The sequence below is a fragment of the Suncus etruscus genome, chromosome 1, assembly GCF_024139225.1.
Source record: "Suncus etruscus isolate mSunEtr1 chromosome 1, mSunEtr1.pri.cur, whole genome shotgun sequence".
NCBI classification, from domain to species: Eukaryota; Metazoa; Chordata; class Mammalia; order Eulipotyphla; family Soricidae; genus Suncus; species Suncus etruscus.
The window spans coordinates 173,318,863-173,335,783 of NC_064848.1; the positions used below are offsets into that span (position 1 = coordinate 173,318,863).

Below are 16,921 nucleotides of genomic sequence, written 5' to 3' on the forward strand. Positions count from 1 at the left end.
TCGGCTAACAGTACATAGCAGTACCTTGCTATGTTTACAATTCTAGTTCAAAGTAAGCTGAACTCGCATAGGGAGTATCTTGTATCTCTGCAACTCATCAACCTGACGATTAACATGGTTGGCAATTTACTGTTTTGGCTAATATATTTTTCGGGGTACTATGGGTTGCTAAGGGTTTAACGGTTTTTCTGATACTACTTTCTTTAGTAGCTTTAGGATTTAGAGTCAAACGTTCACCGTTTTATTCCTGAAGGCTGGACTATATCGGATAGCGCTGTGATTTTTTTTTTTTTTTTTTTTTTGTGGTTTTTTTGGGTCACACCCGGCAGTGCTCAGGGGTTATTTCTGGCTCCAGGTTCAGAAATTGCTCCTGGCAGGCACAGGGGACCATATGGGGCGCTGGGATTCGAACCGATGACCTCCTGCATGAAAGGCAAAAAATGTCTTACCTCCATGCTATCTCTCCAGCCCCGCTGTGAGTTTTTTTTTATTTCTTTTCTTTTCTTTTTTTTTTTTTTTTTCTTTTTTGGTTTTTGAGTCACACCTGGCATCGCTCAGGGGTACTCCTGATTTCACGTTCAGAAGTTGTTCCTAGCAGCTTCAGGGAATCATATGGGATGCCAGGATTCAAATCTCCAGCCTTCTGTATACAAGGCAAACGCCCCACCTCTGTGCTATCTCCAGACCCCAAAACTTTTTTCTGAGAAAAATAAAATTTACATCCTGATAATGACTGGAAAAATTTATTTAAAAGGTAAGAAAAAAAGAGGGCTCGGAGAGATAGCACAGTGGCGTTTGCCTTGCAAGCAGCTGATCCAGGACCAAAGGTGGTTGGTTCGAATCCCGGTGTCCCATGTGGTCCCCCGTGCCTGCCAGGAGCTATTTCTCAGCAGACAGCCAGGAGTAACCCCTGAGCAACACTGGGTGTGGCCCTAAAACCAAAAAAAAAAAAAAAGTAAGAAAAAAAGATGTATAGCTGGTAGAGCACTGCCTTACATATGGCCCAGCAGGATTTCTACCCCACTCCAAATTCCATATGATCCACTGAGTGATTTCTGAAACAGTCTGGGATGACCCAGAAAACAATAAAAAGGTATAAAATGTTTTATAAGTTAAAATGAGACAAAAAATAATTAGTTCAAGCTGTAAAGAATGTTTATAGGAGCCGAGAGGTATATAGGTTAGACTCTGATCTCACCTGTGGAACCCTAGTTGGACCCAGCACCACTGCATAAGGCCCCTTTAGAGTACAACAGAGGGTCATTCCTGAGCTCAAGGCCAAGAATAGCTTCTGAGCAAAAATGTATGCGAATAAAACTCATAACAAAAACAAATCCACTACATTAAAAAATGTTTTTGTACTTCCTAGTCTAGTAACAAAATTATGAAATCATCATCATTGACAATGATTTTTCAAAAATGTAAACAACTTAGAAGAGAAAAGATGCCCAGGCCGGAGAGATAGCATGGAGGTAGGGCGTTTTTTGCATGGTGGTTCGAATCCCGCCATCCCATATGGTTCCCTGAGCCTGCAAGGTGCGATTTCTGAGCATAAAGCCAGGAGTAAGTAACCCCTGAGCACTGCCAGGTGTGACCCAAAAACAAAGCAAAACAAAGAGAAAAATAAAACATGGGCCAGAGGGCACTTGCATCCATTACACTTAGATTCAATCCCTGGCACCCCATAAATCAATGCCCCCCCCCAAACCCCATCAGGAGTGATCCCTAAGCACAAAAACTGGGGGCCCTGAGTACTCTCCGGTGTACCCAAACAACCCCCCCCCCTCAGGTGGGAGGAAAAACAAAGATAAATGAAAAAACTCCAGGACTGGAGCAGTAGGGCCTTTGCTTTGCATGCAGCCGAACCAGGACAGATGGTGGTTCAAATCCTGACATCCCATATGGTTCCCCTTGCCTGCCAGGAGCGATTTCTGAATGCAGAGCCAGGAGTAACCCCTGAGCGCTGCTGGGTGTGACCCCTCCCCCCAAAAATAAACAAACCAAAAAAATTCCAAGTATGCAAAGATGAAAAAAAATTACAATGAAATTAAAAATAAATCCAAGAAAAAGAAAATCCTTAAAAATGCTTCCAAACTATTATTCTGCTTTACCAAAATTGTATTTTTAGTTTTCAGTGTTTTTAAGTAAATGTTCCAGGGTAATCTTTCTGATTTCTCACTCTTAATTCCTAAAGCTCTCAACTGACTCAACCTTGTTTGCCTAAAAGGGGGGCTGGAGCGGTGGCGCTAGAGGTAAGGTATTTGCCTTGCAAGCACTAGTTTAGGACGAACCATGGTTCAATCCTCCAGAGTCCCATATGGTCCCAAGTCAGGAGCAATTTCTGAGCTCATAGCCAGGAGTAACCCCGGAGCATCAACTCGTGTGGCCCAAAAACAAAAGGGACTAAAAGGAACACTCTGAGCTTGCCAGGAATAATTCCTTAGCTCAGAGACAAGAATAATTCTTAACACCGCCAGGTGTGGTCTAAAACCCGAAAAATAAATAAATTGGGGGGCCATACCCTGTAGCGCTCAGGGGTTATTCCTGGCTCTATGCTCAGAAATCACTCCTAGTAGGCTCAGGGCACCATATGGGATGCCAGGGATACAACCAGGTCTGTCCCGTGTCAGCCACCTTAAAGGCAAACACCCTACCGCTGTGCTATCACTCAGGCCCCAATAAATACTTTTTGAAAACAAAAGGAAGGAATGAAGATAGGTTCTGGAGTTCCAATGAGGCGAAGTTCTTTTCAAATTACTAGTAGTGGAATGAAACACAAAACACACGTTCATTTGATAAAGAATATGAATGTTTATGATCCAATATTCAAAATAGCTGCACACATCTGTTTTTAACTTGAGTTTTAAAAAATCACATTGTGATAGATTTTATAACCTTAACTTTTATACATGAATATTAACATTTACTAATATATTTACATGTCTTATGTACATCAACAAATCTGTTGAAAACAGCATGTTATTATTTTAACACAGCAGGTTTTGACCAGTTTTAAAATTTTGATCCAGGAATGTGCACTGCATTCAGATGGAAAACATATTTTAATCTTTTCTGAATTCCTATAGGTTGCCTACTCACAAAATATCCCAAAGCCTCGATTTGAAAAAACCAACAAGACAAAATAAAAACAGGAGCAGTTACATTTCATTTTCAAAAGTTACTTGTTTGAAATATAAACATGTTATGGATTTTTTTTGTGTGTATGCTTTTATATTTTGTTTGTTTGTTTTTGGGTCACACCCAGCAGCGCTCAGGGGTTACTCCTAGCTCCATGCTCAGAAATCACTCCTGGCAGGCTCGAGGGAACACATGGAATGCTGGGATTCGAACCACCGACTTTCTGCATGCAAGCAAACGCCTTACTTCCATGCTATCTCTCTGGCCCCAATGCTTTTATATTTCACTTCAAAACTTTTTGAAAATTAAGCATCTAATAAAAGTTATATTGTGGTTTTGTTTTTGGGCCACACCCGGTGACGCTCAGGGGTTTGCTCCTGGCTCGGGGGATTCTATGGGATGCCAGGGATCGAACCCACGTCTGTCCTGGGTCAGCCACATGCAAGGCAAACGCCTTACCTCTATATTAGTCCTCTGGCCCCTAAAAGTTATATTCTATGATTTTGTGCACTTCATGATTTGAAACATCTAAAAATTAGTTCTTATTTAATACCCTTACATGTGCGGCATTAGTACTCCCATTTTACAAAGAAAGAAAATGAGATGTAACTATTTAATAGTGAAAATGGTGAAACTAAATCTATTTTTTGGGGCCAGCGAGCATCAAATGGGTGTGGCCAAAAAAAACAAAAAAGGGGCCGGAGAGATAGCATGGAGATAAGGTGTTTGCCTTTCATGCAGGAGGTCATCGGTTCCCTGCGTCCCATATGGTCCCCGTGCCTGCCAGGAGCAATTTCTGAGCCTGGAGCCAGGAATAACCCTTGAGCACTGCTGGGTGTGACCCAAAAACCACACACACAAAAAAAAAATCTATTTTTATAAAAATCACACTTTATTAACTTGCCTTAGGAGACATCTACTTCAAGTGAGAATTGTGAGAAAATGTGTGTATGATTTCAATACATCTCAAAAAAGCAAATAGAAATTTCTGCATTGTATTCTTTTTTTTTTTGTTTTGTTTTGTTTTTGGGCCACACCCGGTGACGCTCAGGGGTTACTCCTGGCTATGCGCTCAGAAGTCGCTCCTGGCTTGGGGGACCATATGGGACGCCGGGGGATCGAACCGTGGTCCGTCTCCTAGGCTAGCGCAGGTAAGGCTTACCTTACCTCCAGCGCCACCGCCCAGCCCCTGCATTGTATTCTTAAGGGGAGAAAATTAAGATTACTGGTTACCTATACGCATTACATTACTTAATAAATGAAACTTAAGGACAAAGAATTGAAAATCCTTTAACAATATGGATATTCCTGTATTTTAATCTTTCCTGAGGTCCAAACACTATATACTATGTTATTCAAATATCTCTTTAGCTCTTTAGCCAGTGGGTTTACAGCTCAAACTTTAGATACCAATGCATTTCACTTCTGATCATTAGATAAGTTAATAAAGCATTATAAAAATACACTTAAAAAAACTAAAGGAGACCTTTTTTCAGGTTCTCTTCTGAACAATGTTTCTGTAAACACTTTTAAACCAGTATTTTAAAATTCCAAATTATTCAAGTATCTCTTTAAACATATGGCTTCATATATTAGTAAAAGTTGAAGCAAATATGTAAAATATGGAAACTCCCATCTAATTCCATGGAAAATCATTTTCCTGTCATAAGCTTTCTCAGTACTGTTTATTGAGAACTGGAATTACATCATTACGTGCCTTGCAAATTTTTGCAATTTCTATTCAGATATCTCCTTGTTTTTCCTGAATTCTTCTCCCATTCCTTTTTTCTCTCTCATCGCTGCATCACTGTCACATTGTTATAAACTGTGACATTTAAATCAGAAGATGGAGGCATGACAATATTTATTTACCTCCAGAGAGCTAAGTTAAAGACCAAATTCATTCTCCAGGAATGAGTTTCTTGCATGTGCTCCCAACCAGAAAAAGAAAAGCTCAGCTACAAAATAAACATACTTGCAAAATATATTCAAAGGACCTTCAATCAATTACAACCAAGCATGATTCTCGAGAGTTCCAAACTTGTATTCATTCATGATGAACTGATCATTTTAATGATTCCAAGATGCTATTGTTCCCATTCAGCTTAAAGTTCTTATAAGATATGGGTGGGTATTCTCATCAAAAAGCTTCATTTCTTGAAGTTTTTTTTTTTAAATTCCACTAACACTCATGTTTATTATTTCAATTATTGTGCTTTCAATGCAATGGCAAAGCTGTACATCAGGATCCATGCTTCCAGTGTCTCTGGATCCATTTTTATAAGATAGCTCTTTACAGATTTCAGACCACCCACTTGGCTTCTCCTTTATTTGTTGAAGGCCTAAAACATAAGAGGGAAAAAATTTAAGGTAATTTGTAGTGTCACGTTTTCTAGGAGATTGCTTGAGGTTTGATTCCCACAGAGCTCCCACGGAGGGAAGGCGATTCCCATTCCCCTGTCCACTTAGGACAGGGGAAGCAGTTCCGGTTTTATAGATTTGCTGTAAATAATTCACACAAACAGGAGGGTAAAGAGACAAAAAGGTCAGACACAAAATCCTTTGCCAACCCGCTAGCTGCTCCAAAACTCTAGAGCGCACTAGCCATCTGTAGAAGAACCCATGGGCCCGGAGAGATAGCACAGAGGTGTTTGCCTTGCAAGCAGCCGATCCAGGACCAAAGGTGGTTGGTTCAAATCCCGGTGTCCCATATGGTCCCCCGTGCCTGCCAGGAGCTATTTCTGAGCAGACAGCCAGGAGTAACCCCTGAGCGCAGCCGGGTATGACCCAAAAACCAAAAAAAAAAAAAAAAAAAGAAGAACCCCATCCTCCCAGCAAAATTCCTATTTATTCAGATATAAACAGCGCCCCCTACCTGAAAATTCGTAGGTGGGAAAGCAGGCAGGGAAACATACACCAAAGAGAAGAAATATTATGAAAGCCTCTAAATATAAATCTGAGCTATTTTTGGAATTTGGAGAATTGTTAGAATAACTTAAAAATACATTACTAAAAAATTACATTACTACTTACGTGTAATAATTGGATCAATGTCTCTTGTCTGGGTGGCAACATCAGATGCACAGATTTGCCCGATTTGTATCAATAAAGACATAATGTCCTCATACAGTGGAGGAAATGCTCGACAAAAAGAGACTAAACTTGGTAGAGTTGGCATGAAAAAAGAATATCGTTTAGCCTGTGTCAATACTGTTGGAAAGAAATAAAATACAATTTTTAACTTCACAGATTAAGACTGCTGGAAAGACATGAAACACTATTTCTGCCTTTACAGACATCATTTAATATCAATTAATAAAAACATGGCCTTACAAAACACTATGATGCATTGTGCTAAAGATACAAAAGGCCCACACCTGGTGATGCTCAGGGGTTACTCCTGGATCTGTTTTCATATATTACTCCTGGCAGGCTTGGGGGAACACAGAGGATGCCAGAGATCAAACCCAGATCAGCTGCATTCAAGGACACTTTACCTTTTATGCCAGGGGTCTCAAACTCGCGGCTCACGGGCCGTTTGTGACCCTCCATACAACATTTTGTGGCCCACAGCCGGCCTTCAAATATCGCAGTATTCGCGATTAGTGGGGGCCGGGCGGTGGCGCTGGAGGTAAGGTGCCTGCCTTGCCTGCGCTAGCCTAGGACGGACCGCGGTTCGATCCCCCGGCATCCCATATGGTCCCCCAAGAAGCCAGGAGCAACTTCTGAGCGCATAGCCAGGAGTAACCCCTGAGCGTCACCGGGTGTGGCCCAAAAACCAAAAAAAAAAAAAAAAAAAAAAAATCACATTAGTGGGGGCCGGTTAGGTGGCGCTGGAGGTAAGGTGTCTGCCTTGTAAGCGCTAGCCAAGGAAGGACCGCGGTTCGATCCCCCGGCGTCCCATATGGTCCCCCCAAGCCAGGGGCAATTTCTGAGCACATAGCCAGGAGTAACCCCTGAGCGCCAAACGGGTGTGGCCCAAAAACCAAAACCAAAAAAAAAAAAAACAAAAAAAAAAATCACATTAGTGGGGCTGGAAGGTGGCGCTAGAGGTAAGGTGTCTGCCTTGAAAGCGCTAACCAAGGAACAGACAGTGGTTCGATCCCCCAGCGTCCCATATGGTCCCCCCAAGCCAGGGGCGATTTCTGAGCACATAGCCAGGAGTAACCCCTGAGCGTCAAACGGGTGTGGCCCAAAAACCAAAAACCAAAAAAAAAAAAAAAAAAAAAAAAATCGCATTAGTAAGAAAAAAATCGCATTAAACATTCACATACCCCGATCAGTTTCATTCGGGGTATGCAAATGTTTAATACGATTTTTTGTGATTTTTTTCTTACTAATGCAAATTTTTTTTTTTTTAATTTAGTTTTTGGGTCACACCCGGCAGTGCTCAGGGGTTACTCCTGGCTGTCTGCTCAGAAATAGCTCCTGGCAGGCACAGGGGACCATATGGGACACCGGGATTCGAACCAACCACCTTTGGCCCTGGATCAGCTGCTTTCGAGGAAAACGCTGCTGTGCTATCTCTCTGGGCCCACTAATGCGAATTTTTATTGCGAATATTCAGTAAGCGAATAATCGCGAATACTTTGCGCCTAGTGCAGATGTCTGCCCGCTGTCGTGTGTGTGTGTGTGTGTGTGTGTGTGTGTGTGTGTGAAATCCCTTATTCGGCCCTGCCTCACCCCGACTTTGCCTCCTGCAGCCCCCAGGTAAATTGAGTTTGAGACCCCTGTTCTATGCCATCACTCCAGCCTCAATACGAAATTTTCTAAGACACAATCAGTTCCTACAGTTTCAGGGAGCTACAATCTAGTAGTCAGCTATCAACTAACATATAAATTTTATTTTGCCCAAGCACTGTGATAAGTGTATTTCACATATCATTTAATTCTTATAATTTTACAAATGACAAAAGTAGAATTATGATACCAATTGCACATTTAAGAAAAGTCATGGGGCCCGGAGAGATAGCACAGCGGCATTTGCCTTGCAAGCAGCCGATCCAGGACCAAAGGTGGTTGGTTCGAATCCTGGTGTCCCATATGGTCCCCCGTGCCTGCCAGGAGCTATTTCTGAGCAGCCAGGAGTAACCCCTGAGCACTGCTGGGTGTGGCCCAAAAACAAAAACAAAACAAAAAAACAAACAAAAAAGAAAAGTCATGTAAACTTTTGAGAGGCTAAGAAATTTGTTCAAAACTAGCTAGCTTTGAAAAAAAAAACTAGCTAGCTTTGTATTAGCTAGTGGTAGAACTGGGACTGAACTCAGGTAACTTAAAATCTTAACCATTATGAATTATTACAACGTGAGTTGAATATAATGGAAAGAGAAACGTATGGGGCATCATGAGAGCAAAAAGAAAAAAATACACTATGAAAGAATGAACTAAGCCATTACTTTGAAAGACTGAATTCTTATCTTTTAGAGTTTATTTCCATACCATTTACTCAATAAACTAGAAGATACTGTTAAGTATTAGATATGTTTTAGAACTTAAGGAAACAATGAATAGATTTATTATACATATACATATTTTCTGGGGCTCTAAATTTTGTGATTGCAACTTGTTTCCTTTGACATTATTACATTTGAAATAGATTTGATTTTCATTTGTAAAATGTATAAAGCTTAGTTCTATTAGATATTTGTTGGTTTGGGAGTATTCAGAGGTGACTCCCAGCTTTGTGCTTGGGGAATCTTGGTGCAAGGAATTGAGCCTGTCAATCAGCATACTATGCTCCAATCCTTTGAGGTATCTCCTTGGCCACAAAAGCTTTTTTTTTTTTTTTTTTTTTTTTGTGGTTTTTGGGTCACACCCGGCAGTGCTCAGGGATTATTCCTGGCTCCAGGCTCAGAAATTGTTCCTGGCAGGCACAGGGGACCATATGGGACGCCGGGATTCGAACCGATGACCTCCTGCATGAAAGGCAAACGCCTTACCTCCATGCTATCTCTCCGGCCCCACAAAAGCCTTTTTTATCATACATTTACATATAGCCAATCACAAAATGAAAAATACAATGTCTTGCTTAATCATTTCTTTTACAAGTAACATTTATAATAGTTAATAGTATGTCTAAAGAATATTTCAAATGACAGTATATACTGAACATGTGTGTCACAGTGACACAGAAAATGTTAGCAAATTCAGAGAAAATAGTATGTACTAATTATGAAAGAAGTTAGGTGATTTCATTTTGTCGATGTTAGCTGATTACACACCTGTTAGCAAAGTTCCCATGACATTGACAGCTAAGCGGGCCACACTGAGGGATTTTGGTAGAGCATACTGGATACACAAATGAGAAAGCAACTGGATAGCAAATATCTGCAATACAAAACCCAAATAAACACATTTCTGAAGAATAGGTCTTACGTATTAAAAATCATCGAACTTTCTATAATTAGCATGAGTTGGGGAGTAAAAGAACAATCTCTAAAATTCCCAAATGAGGGGCCAGAGAGATAGCACAGTGGTAGGGCATTTGCCTTGCACGTGGCCAACCCAGGACAGACCCCGGTTCAATTCCCGGCATCCCATATGGTCCCTTGAGGCTGCCGGGAGTGATCTCTGAGTGTAGAACCAGGAGTAATCCCTGAGCACTGCCGGGTGTGACCCAAAAACCAAAAAAAAAGTTCCAAACTGCTTTTTACCTGTTTTTCAAGTTCTGGCTGTGCAATAAGCTCAGGTATGAAATCCAGGCAGATGTGCATAGATGGAATGCCTGCTACAGTCAGAGGCAAAAGTTCACATGGATAACCCTATTTCAACAAGAAAAGGAGGGAAATAGAATAATGATATTAAACGCTTATAATAATACAAAGAAGAAATCCACTTTCTCAAAAAGTCCTACGCACAGTGCAAAGGGTGGTGGTATAGGATGCATTCTGGGAACACTGGTGAAGGGAGATGGGCACTGGTGGTGGGAAGGGCCCTGATACACTGAAATATCTGAAATTCAACTATGTTCAATAATTCCATTACCATTAGTTGTACAAACCATATAAAGTAAATGAGTTTGTGCCTACCAAGGGGATATTGGATGAGAAATGTGACAATGATGGTGGAGGAAATGTTGCACAGATGATGGGATGGGTGGTGGAGATGAAAGGTCATAAACAACTGTATTATAAACAACTTCGAAAGTGACATTGTTTAAAGTAATAACATTTAAAAAATTATCTTTAAAATGAAATTCAACTATGAAGGACTTTGTAGATCACAATGGTTTCAATAAAATAAAAAAAATTTTATTTTAAAAAGTCCTACATTTATATTGGCTTTTCACCTTTCTGATATATGAGAATAAATTATCTGGAAATGTTTATAGGTTGAAATAGAATCTTAAAGGATCAGAGAAATAGTAAAGCAGGTAAGGCACTTGCCTTGCATACTGCACACCTGAGTTACATCCCCAGCAGCACATAAGTTTCCTCTGAGCACCACCAGGTGTGATCCCTGAGCAGATTCAGAAGTGAGCCCTGAGCACAGCCAGGTGTTGCCAAAGGGAAAAAAGAATATCTTAAAATAATCTGGATTTTTCTCCACGTTGTAAAAGAACTTAATCATTTTTGTGGAATCTCCAATTTCTAAATAATCTCTATTAAATAGATCGTGCAGGGGGAAGGGGCAGAGTGATAACACAGCGGGTAGGGCTTTTGCCTTGCACACGCTGACCCGGGTTCAATTCAATGACCTTGGGTTTCCCCAAGCCTGCCAGGGGTAATTTCTGCATTTAGAGCCAGGAGTAACCCAAGCGCCACCAAGTGTGGCCCAAAAACAAAACAACAAACAAACAACAACAAACAAACAAAAAATACCGTTGTGCAGGCAAGGTGTTTGTCTTGTCTAAAGCTGACTTGGGTTCGATCCCCAGTACCCATTATTACACCTGAGCACTGCTGGATATGGTCCAAAAGCCAAAATAAATAAATAGGTTGATATTTAAAATTCCCAAAAAACATAAAGTTTAACTAAAGTACCTTTGAGAATACAGACCTGAAAGTGAACAAGCTTAGCAATGTTGGGATCTGCAATGTACATTTGATGCAAGAGGCAACAGATAAGACACTGAACTTCTCGAAGATTACAAAGCAAATTATCTTCGCCTTCCTCCGTTCCTTTATTTGGTGTGCTGGTAGTAATAACACTTTGAGCATTCTTTAGCAAAGTGTCAGAATTGGCACCCTTGGCTTTCTCCTCTTCAGTAGGTAAGCAAATCTCTAAGAGAATCTGGACAGCTGCACTATCCTACAACCAAAAAAAATAGAGTGAATATAAAAGTTTCTGAGAAGTCTGCTTAAACTATATTTGAGGGGGGGTAGCTGAAAGGACTTGTGTACTTGCTTTGTATGCAGGAGACCCTGGTTCAGTCCCTAGCATTGCATGGTCCCCCACATATCAAGCAGGGAGTACCCCACAGTACTTCCAGATGTGGCCAAAAATAAGTCTAAAATATAAAACAAGGCCAAAGTGATACAACAGTAGGGAAGACATTTGCCTTGCACACAGCCAATCAATGTTTGATTCCGGCATCCCATAGGGTCCCAAGCACCAGCAGAAGTAATTCCTGAGAACAGAGCCAGAGGTACACCTTGAGCACTGCCAGGTGTGACCCCAAAATATAATTAAATATATATGTATATATAATAACAATATTTTATTTTCAGGTGACCGGAAATTTTATACCACATTTTATAACATTTTATTTCCAGATAACCAGAAGTGATAAAAATGACTTCCTTTTAAAAAAAAAAAAGAGGTACTTTTTTTGTTTTTGTTTTTGTTTTTGGGTCACACCCGATTGCACTCAGAAGTTACTCCTGGCTCTGCGCTAAGAAATTGCTCCTGGCAGGCTCAGGGGACCATATGGGGTGCTGGGATTCGAACCACCATCTGTCCTGGATTGGCTGCATGAAAGGCAAACCCCTTCTGCTGTGCTCTCTCTCCGACCCCTAAAATAGAGATACTTTTAAGAGCAAAGTGAGCAGTCTATAAGGTAGTTGTTATCACCTTTGTGAGTCATAAATCACTTTAAGAATCTAAAGAAGGGGGGCCTGGAGAGATAGCACAGCAGCGTTTGCTAGCAAGCAGCTGATCCAGGACCAAAGGTGGCTGGTTTGATTCCTGGTGTCCCATATGGTCCCCTGTGCCTGCCAGGAGCTATTTCTGAGCAGACATCCAGGAGTAACCCCTGAGCACCGCACAAACAAAAAATAATCTAAAGAAGGGGGGCCAGAGAGATAGCATAGAGGTAAGGCGTTTGCCTTTCATGCAGAAGGATGGTGGTTGGAAACCCAGCATCCCATATGGTCGCCCGAGCCTGCCAGGAGTGATTTCTGAGCGTAGAGCCAGGAGTAACCCCTGAGTGCTGCCGGGTGTGACCCAAAAATAAATTTAAAAGAAGAATCTAGGGTCCAGAGAGATAGCACAGCGGCGTTTGCCTTGCAAGCAGCTGATCCAGGACCAAAGGTGGTTGGTTCGAATCCCGGTGTCCCATATGGTCCCCCGTACCTGCCAGGAGCTATTTCTGAGCAGACAGCCAGGAGTAACCCCTGAGCACCGTCGGGTGTGGCCCAAAACCCCCCAAAAAATAAAAATAAAATAAAATAAAATAAAAGAAGAATCTAAAGTAGAGAGTCTGGGTTGATACAGTACAGTGAGCAGAGTGCTTGCCTTTTATGTGGCTGACCTGGGTTAGATCCCTAGCATCCCATATGTCCTCTAAACAATGCCAGGAGTAAAAATTTATAGTTATAAAACTATCCTAAATTAAAAAAATGAACTACTTATGTATCATATATAAGTTCCTGATACTTGATTCTTTATACACATGGACACACATGCACATATACTTCTTGTTTTGTCTCCACAATCTCACTATTTCTCATCACTTGATTTTAAGAAATAAAGGGCTCAACTTTTGATAAAATAGTAAATCATTTTTTTTTTTTGGACACACCTGGCAGTGTTCAGGGGTTACTCCTGGCTCTGTGCTCAGAAATCGCTCCTGGCAGGCTCAAGGGATCATAAGGGATGCCGGGAACTGAACCCGGGTTTATCCTAGATTGGCTACATGCAAGACAAATACCCTACCACTGTGTTATCACTCCAGCCCCTAGAATAGTGAATTTTATTTAAAATGATTATGTTGACATTTTACTAAAAGGCATAAGATTCAAACAGAGGAAAAAGCTGGCTCCCTGTGTGTGACACCAGGCGGGGAAAATCCGCGAAAGTACACCGGCCCAGTGGGGCTCAGCTGTGAAAGACTGTGAGTGTGACCTGTCTATGTCTGTCTACTGTCCTCTTGCGTGAAACTCTTGCGAGTGGGGCAAAAGAGCCTCCAGAAACCTCGCTCGCCCAGACGCCATTTTCAGGGAGGGACTTCAGAGCATAAAAACCGGCTATCCTTTGCAAAAGCTGGCTCCCTGTGTGTGACACCAGGCGGGGAAAATCCGCGAAAGTACACCGGCCCAGTGGGGCTCAGCTGTGAAAGACTGTGAGTGTGACCTGTCTATGTCTGTCTACTGTCCTCTTGCGTGAAACTCTTGCGAGTGGGGCAAAAAGAGCCTCCAGAAACCTCGCTCGCCCAGACGCCATTTTCAGGGAGGGACTTCAGAGCATAAAAACCGGCTATCCTTTGCAAAAGCTGGCTCCCTGTGTGTGACACCAGGCGGGGAAAATCCGCGAAAGTACACCGGCCCAGTGGGGCTCAGCTGTGAAAGACTGTGAGTGTGACCTGTCTATGTCTGTCTACTGTCCTCTTGCGTGAAACTCTTGCGAGTGGGGCAAAAAGAGGCTCAGAGGAGCACGGCCGCTCCGCTTCGCTACGCGGCCGTGCACTCTTTCTAAGGAAAGAACTCCATTGCAACAAGAAGGAAAAATCACACTAAGAACGGCGCTATATCACAGAAGCAAACATTTCTCTCTGGACTGTCTTCTCTGTTGCATGCTCGGGCCTAAGATTTGACCCAGTGTGAGGCTTCATCCACGGAGGACTCCCCTCCCTTAGAGGCAAGTCAGCCCATCCAGAAAGGGAGGAGCCAGAGGAGTGTGCTGCCTACATCATATAGACAATGAATACCACTACAACACGTAGAAAAACCCACAATACAAATGTGACAATGGGGAAACAGCGCAGGCCAGCATCAGACATAGAGAATGAAGATGACAATTCTGAGGACCAGATAATGACTGAACAACTAATCAACCTCTCAGATAAGGACTTTAGACTAGCAATATGGAAGGTGCTCAACAGACTCCAAGAAACCATGGATCGAGTTGAACAGAACACTAATAAGAACCAAGAAAATATGAAGGCAGAAATGACAAAACTCCAAACTGAAATAACATGTCAACTAACAGGCCTGAAAAACTCAGTAAACGAAGTGAATGACAAAATGGATAAGCTCTGGGACAGGGTATCAGAAGCTGAGAATAGACTTGGTGCTGTGGAAGATGAGATACATAACAATTCCATACAGCAGGAGAGATTGGACAAAAAACTTAAAGCAAATGAGCAGACAATGGAAAAATTAGTCAAAGAATGGGAACAGACGAAAATAGAAGTTTATGATAAGATCAACAGAAACAACTTAAGAATCATTGGAGTCCCAGAGACCCAGGAAGAAAATTTCCAGGAAGAATCAATGGTCAAGAACATCATTAAAGAGAAACTTCCAGAGCTAAAGAATATATGTGATCAAATCCTGCATGCCCGAAGAGTACCAACCAAAAGAGACCCCAGAAAAACCACCCCAAGACACATCCTAGTCACAATGACAAATCCCACAGATAGAGACAGAATTCTGAAAACAGCAAGATCAAAAGGGGAAATCATGTTCAAGCAAGCTTCCCTGAGATTTACAGCAGACCTGTCACCAGAAACGCTCAATGCCAGAAAGCAGTGGTGGGATATTGTGACAAGACTGAATGAAATGAATGCTTCACCCAGAATACTATACCCAGCAAAACTCACTTTCCGGTTTGATGGAAGAATACATGGTTTCACAGACAAAAAACAGCTCAGAAACTTCATAGACACAAAACCAGTCTTAAGAGAAAAACTGAAAGACCTAATCTAAGACAAGACTACCCAAAAGACACACCAAATTTTGAAATAAAGATGGCGTTAAATCCCAGGACAATTCTTTCTCTCAACGTCAATGGACTAAATGCACCAGTTAAGAGACACAGAGTGGCTAAATGGATCAAAAAACTCAATCCAACCTTCTGCTGCCTACAAGAAACGCACCTGAATAGTCAGAACAAACATAGACTCAAAATAAAAGGCTGGAGAAAAGTTATCCAAGCAAACAACACCCATAAAAAAGCTGGAGTGGCCATACTAATATCAGATAATGCAAACTTTATACTCAGGAAGGTTGTAAGGGACAAAGACGGACATTTTATATTAATCAAGGGGTACGTAGAGCAGGAAGAATTCACTCTCCTAAACATATATGCACCGAATGAGGGGCCAGCAAAATATTTAATACAACTGTTGACAAATCTGAAAAATAATATCAACAACAACACAATAATTGTGGGGGACCTTAACATGGCTTTGTCAACACTGGACAGGTCAACCAGACTGAAACCCAACAAGAATATACTAGACCTGAGGAGAGAAATGGAAGAAAAAGGCCTAGTGGATATATATAGGACACTCCATCCCCAGAAACCTGGATACACATTCTTCTCCAATGTACATGGGACATTCTCCAGGATAGACTACATGCTGGCACATAAAACATACCTCCATAAGATCAAGAGGATAGAAATTTTGCAGACTACCTTCGCTGACCACAAGGCTCTGAAATTATTTGTGAACTCCAAAGGGACTCAGAAGAAACACTTTAACACCTGGAAGTTAAACAGCCTCATGCTCAATAACCAGTGGGTCCGAGATGAAATCAAGGAGGAAATAAAAAGGTTCCTGGAAACAAATGACAATAAAGACACAAACTCTCAGAACTTATGGGACACAGCAAAAGCAGTACTGAGAGGAAAATTTATAGCTTTGCAAGCACACATCAGGAAGGAAGAAGGAGCTTACCTGAGTAGCTTAATGACACAGCTAATAGAACTAGAAAATGCTCAACAAAAGGACCCAAGAACAGGAAGACAGAAGGAAATAACAAAGCTGAGAGCAGAAATCAACGAAGTGGAAACTCAAAAAACAATCCGAAAGATCAACGAAAGCAGAAGTTGGTTCTTTGAAAAAATAAACAAGATTGATAGACCACTGGCAAACCTAACAAAGAAAGAGAGAGAGAGAAACTTGATAACTCGTATCAGGAATGAAAAAGGAGAGATCACTACTGATATGACAGAGATTCAAAGGGTAATCAGAAACTACTTTGAAAAACTCTACGCCACTAAAAATGAGAACCTGGAAGAAATGGATAAATTCTTGGACTCTTATAATCTTCCACGGTTGAAGGAAGAGGATGTAGCATATCTAAACACCCCCATCACCATTGATGAAATTAAAACAGTAATCAAATGTCTGCCGAAAAACAAAAGCCCAGGTCCAGATGGATTCACTAATGAATTCTATCAAACTTTCCAAGAGGAACTACTGCCAATCTTGGCAAGACTCTTTCATGAAATTGAACAAACAGAAACACTCCCAAATAGCTTTTATGAAGCCAACATCACCTTGATACCTAAACCAGACAGAGACGCTACCAAAAAAGAAAATTACAGACCAATATCACTGATGAATGCAGATGCAAAGATCCTCAACAAAATCCTGGCAAATAGGATTCAATGCCTC

At 41.4% G+C, this 16,921-nt stretch overlaps 1 protein-coding gene across 1 annotated transcript in view; it reads right to left on the reverse strand.

The window, feature by feature from the left end:
* Positions 1 to 5,090: 5,090 nt before the first annotated feature.
* Positions 5,091 to 16,921, reverse strand: part of INTS2 (integrator complex subunit 2) — a 56,238-nt gene continuing 44,407 nt past the window's right edge. The window contains exons 20-24 of the mRNA XM_049771334.1: positions 11,137 to 11,388; positions 9,792 to 9,899; positions 9,360 to 9,465; positions 6,172 to 6,348; positions 5,091 to 5,480 (exon numbers count right to left, since the gene is read on the reverse strand). Of these exons, the coding sequence (XP_049627291.1) occupies positions 5,311 to 5,480; positions 6,172 to 6,348; positions 9,360 to 9,465; positions 9,792 to 9,899; positions 11,137 to 11,388 (813 nt within the window). The 3' untranslated portion in view covers positions 5,091 to 5,310. The remainder of the gene's footprint in view (positions 5,481 to 6,171; positions 6,349 to 9,359; positions 9,466 to 9,791; positions 9,900 to 11,136; positions 11,389 to 16,921) is intronic.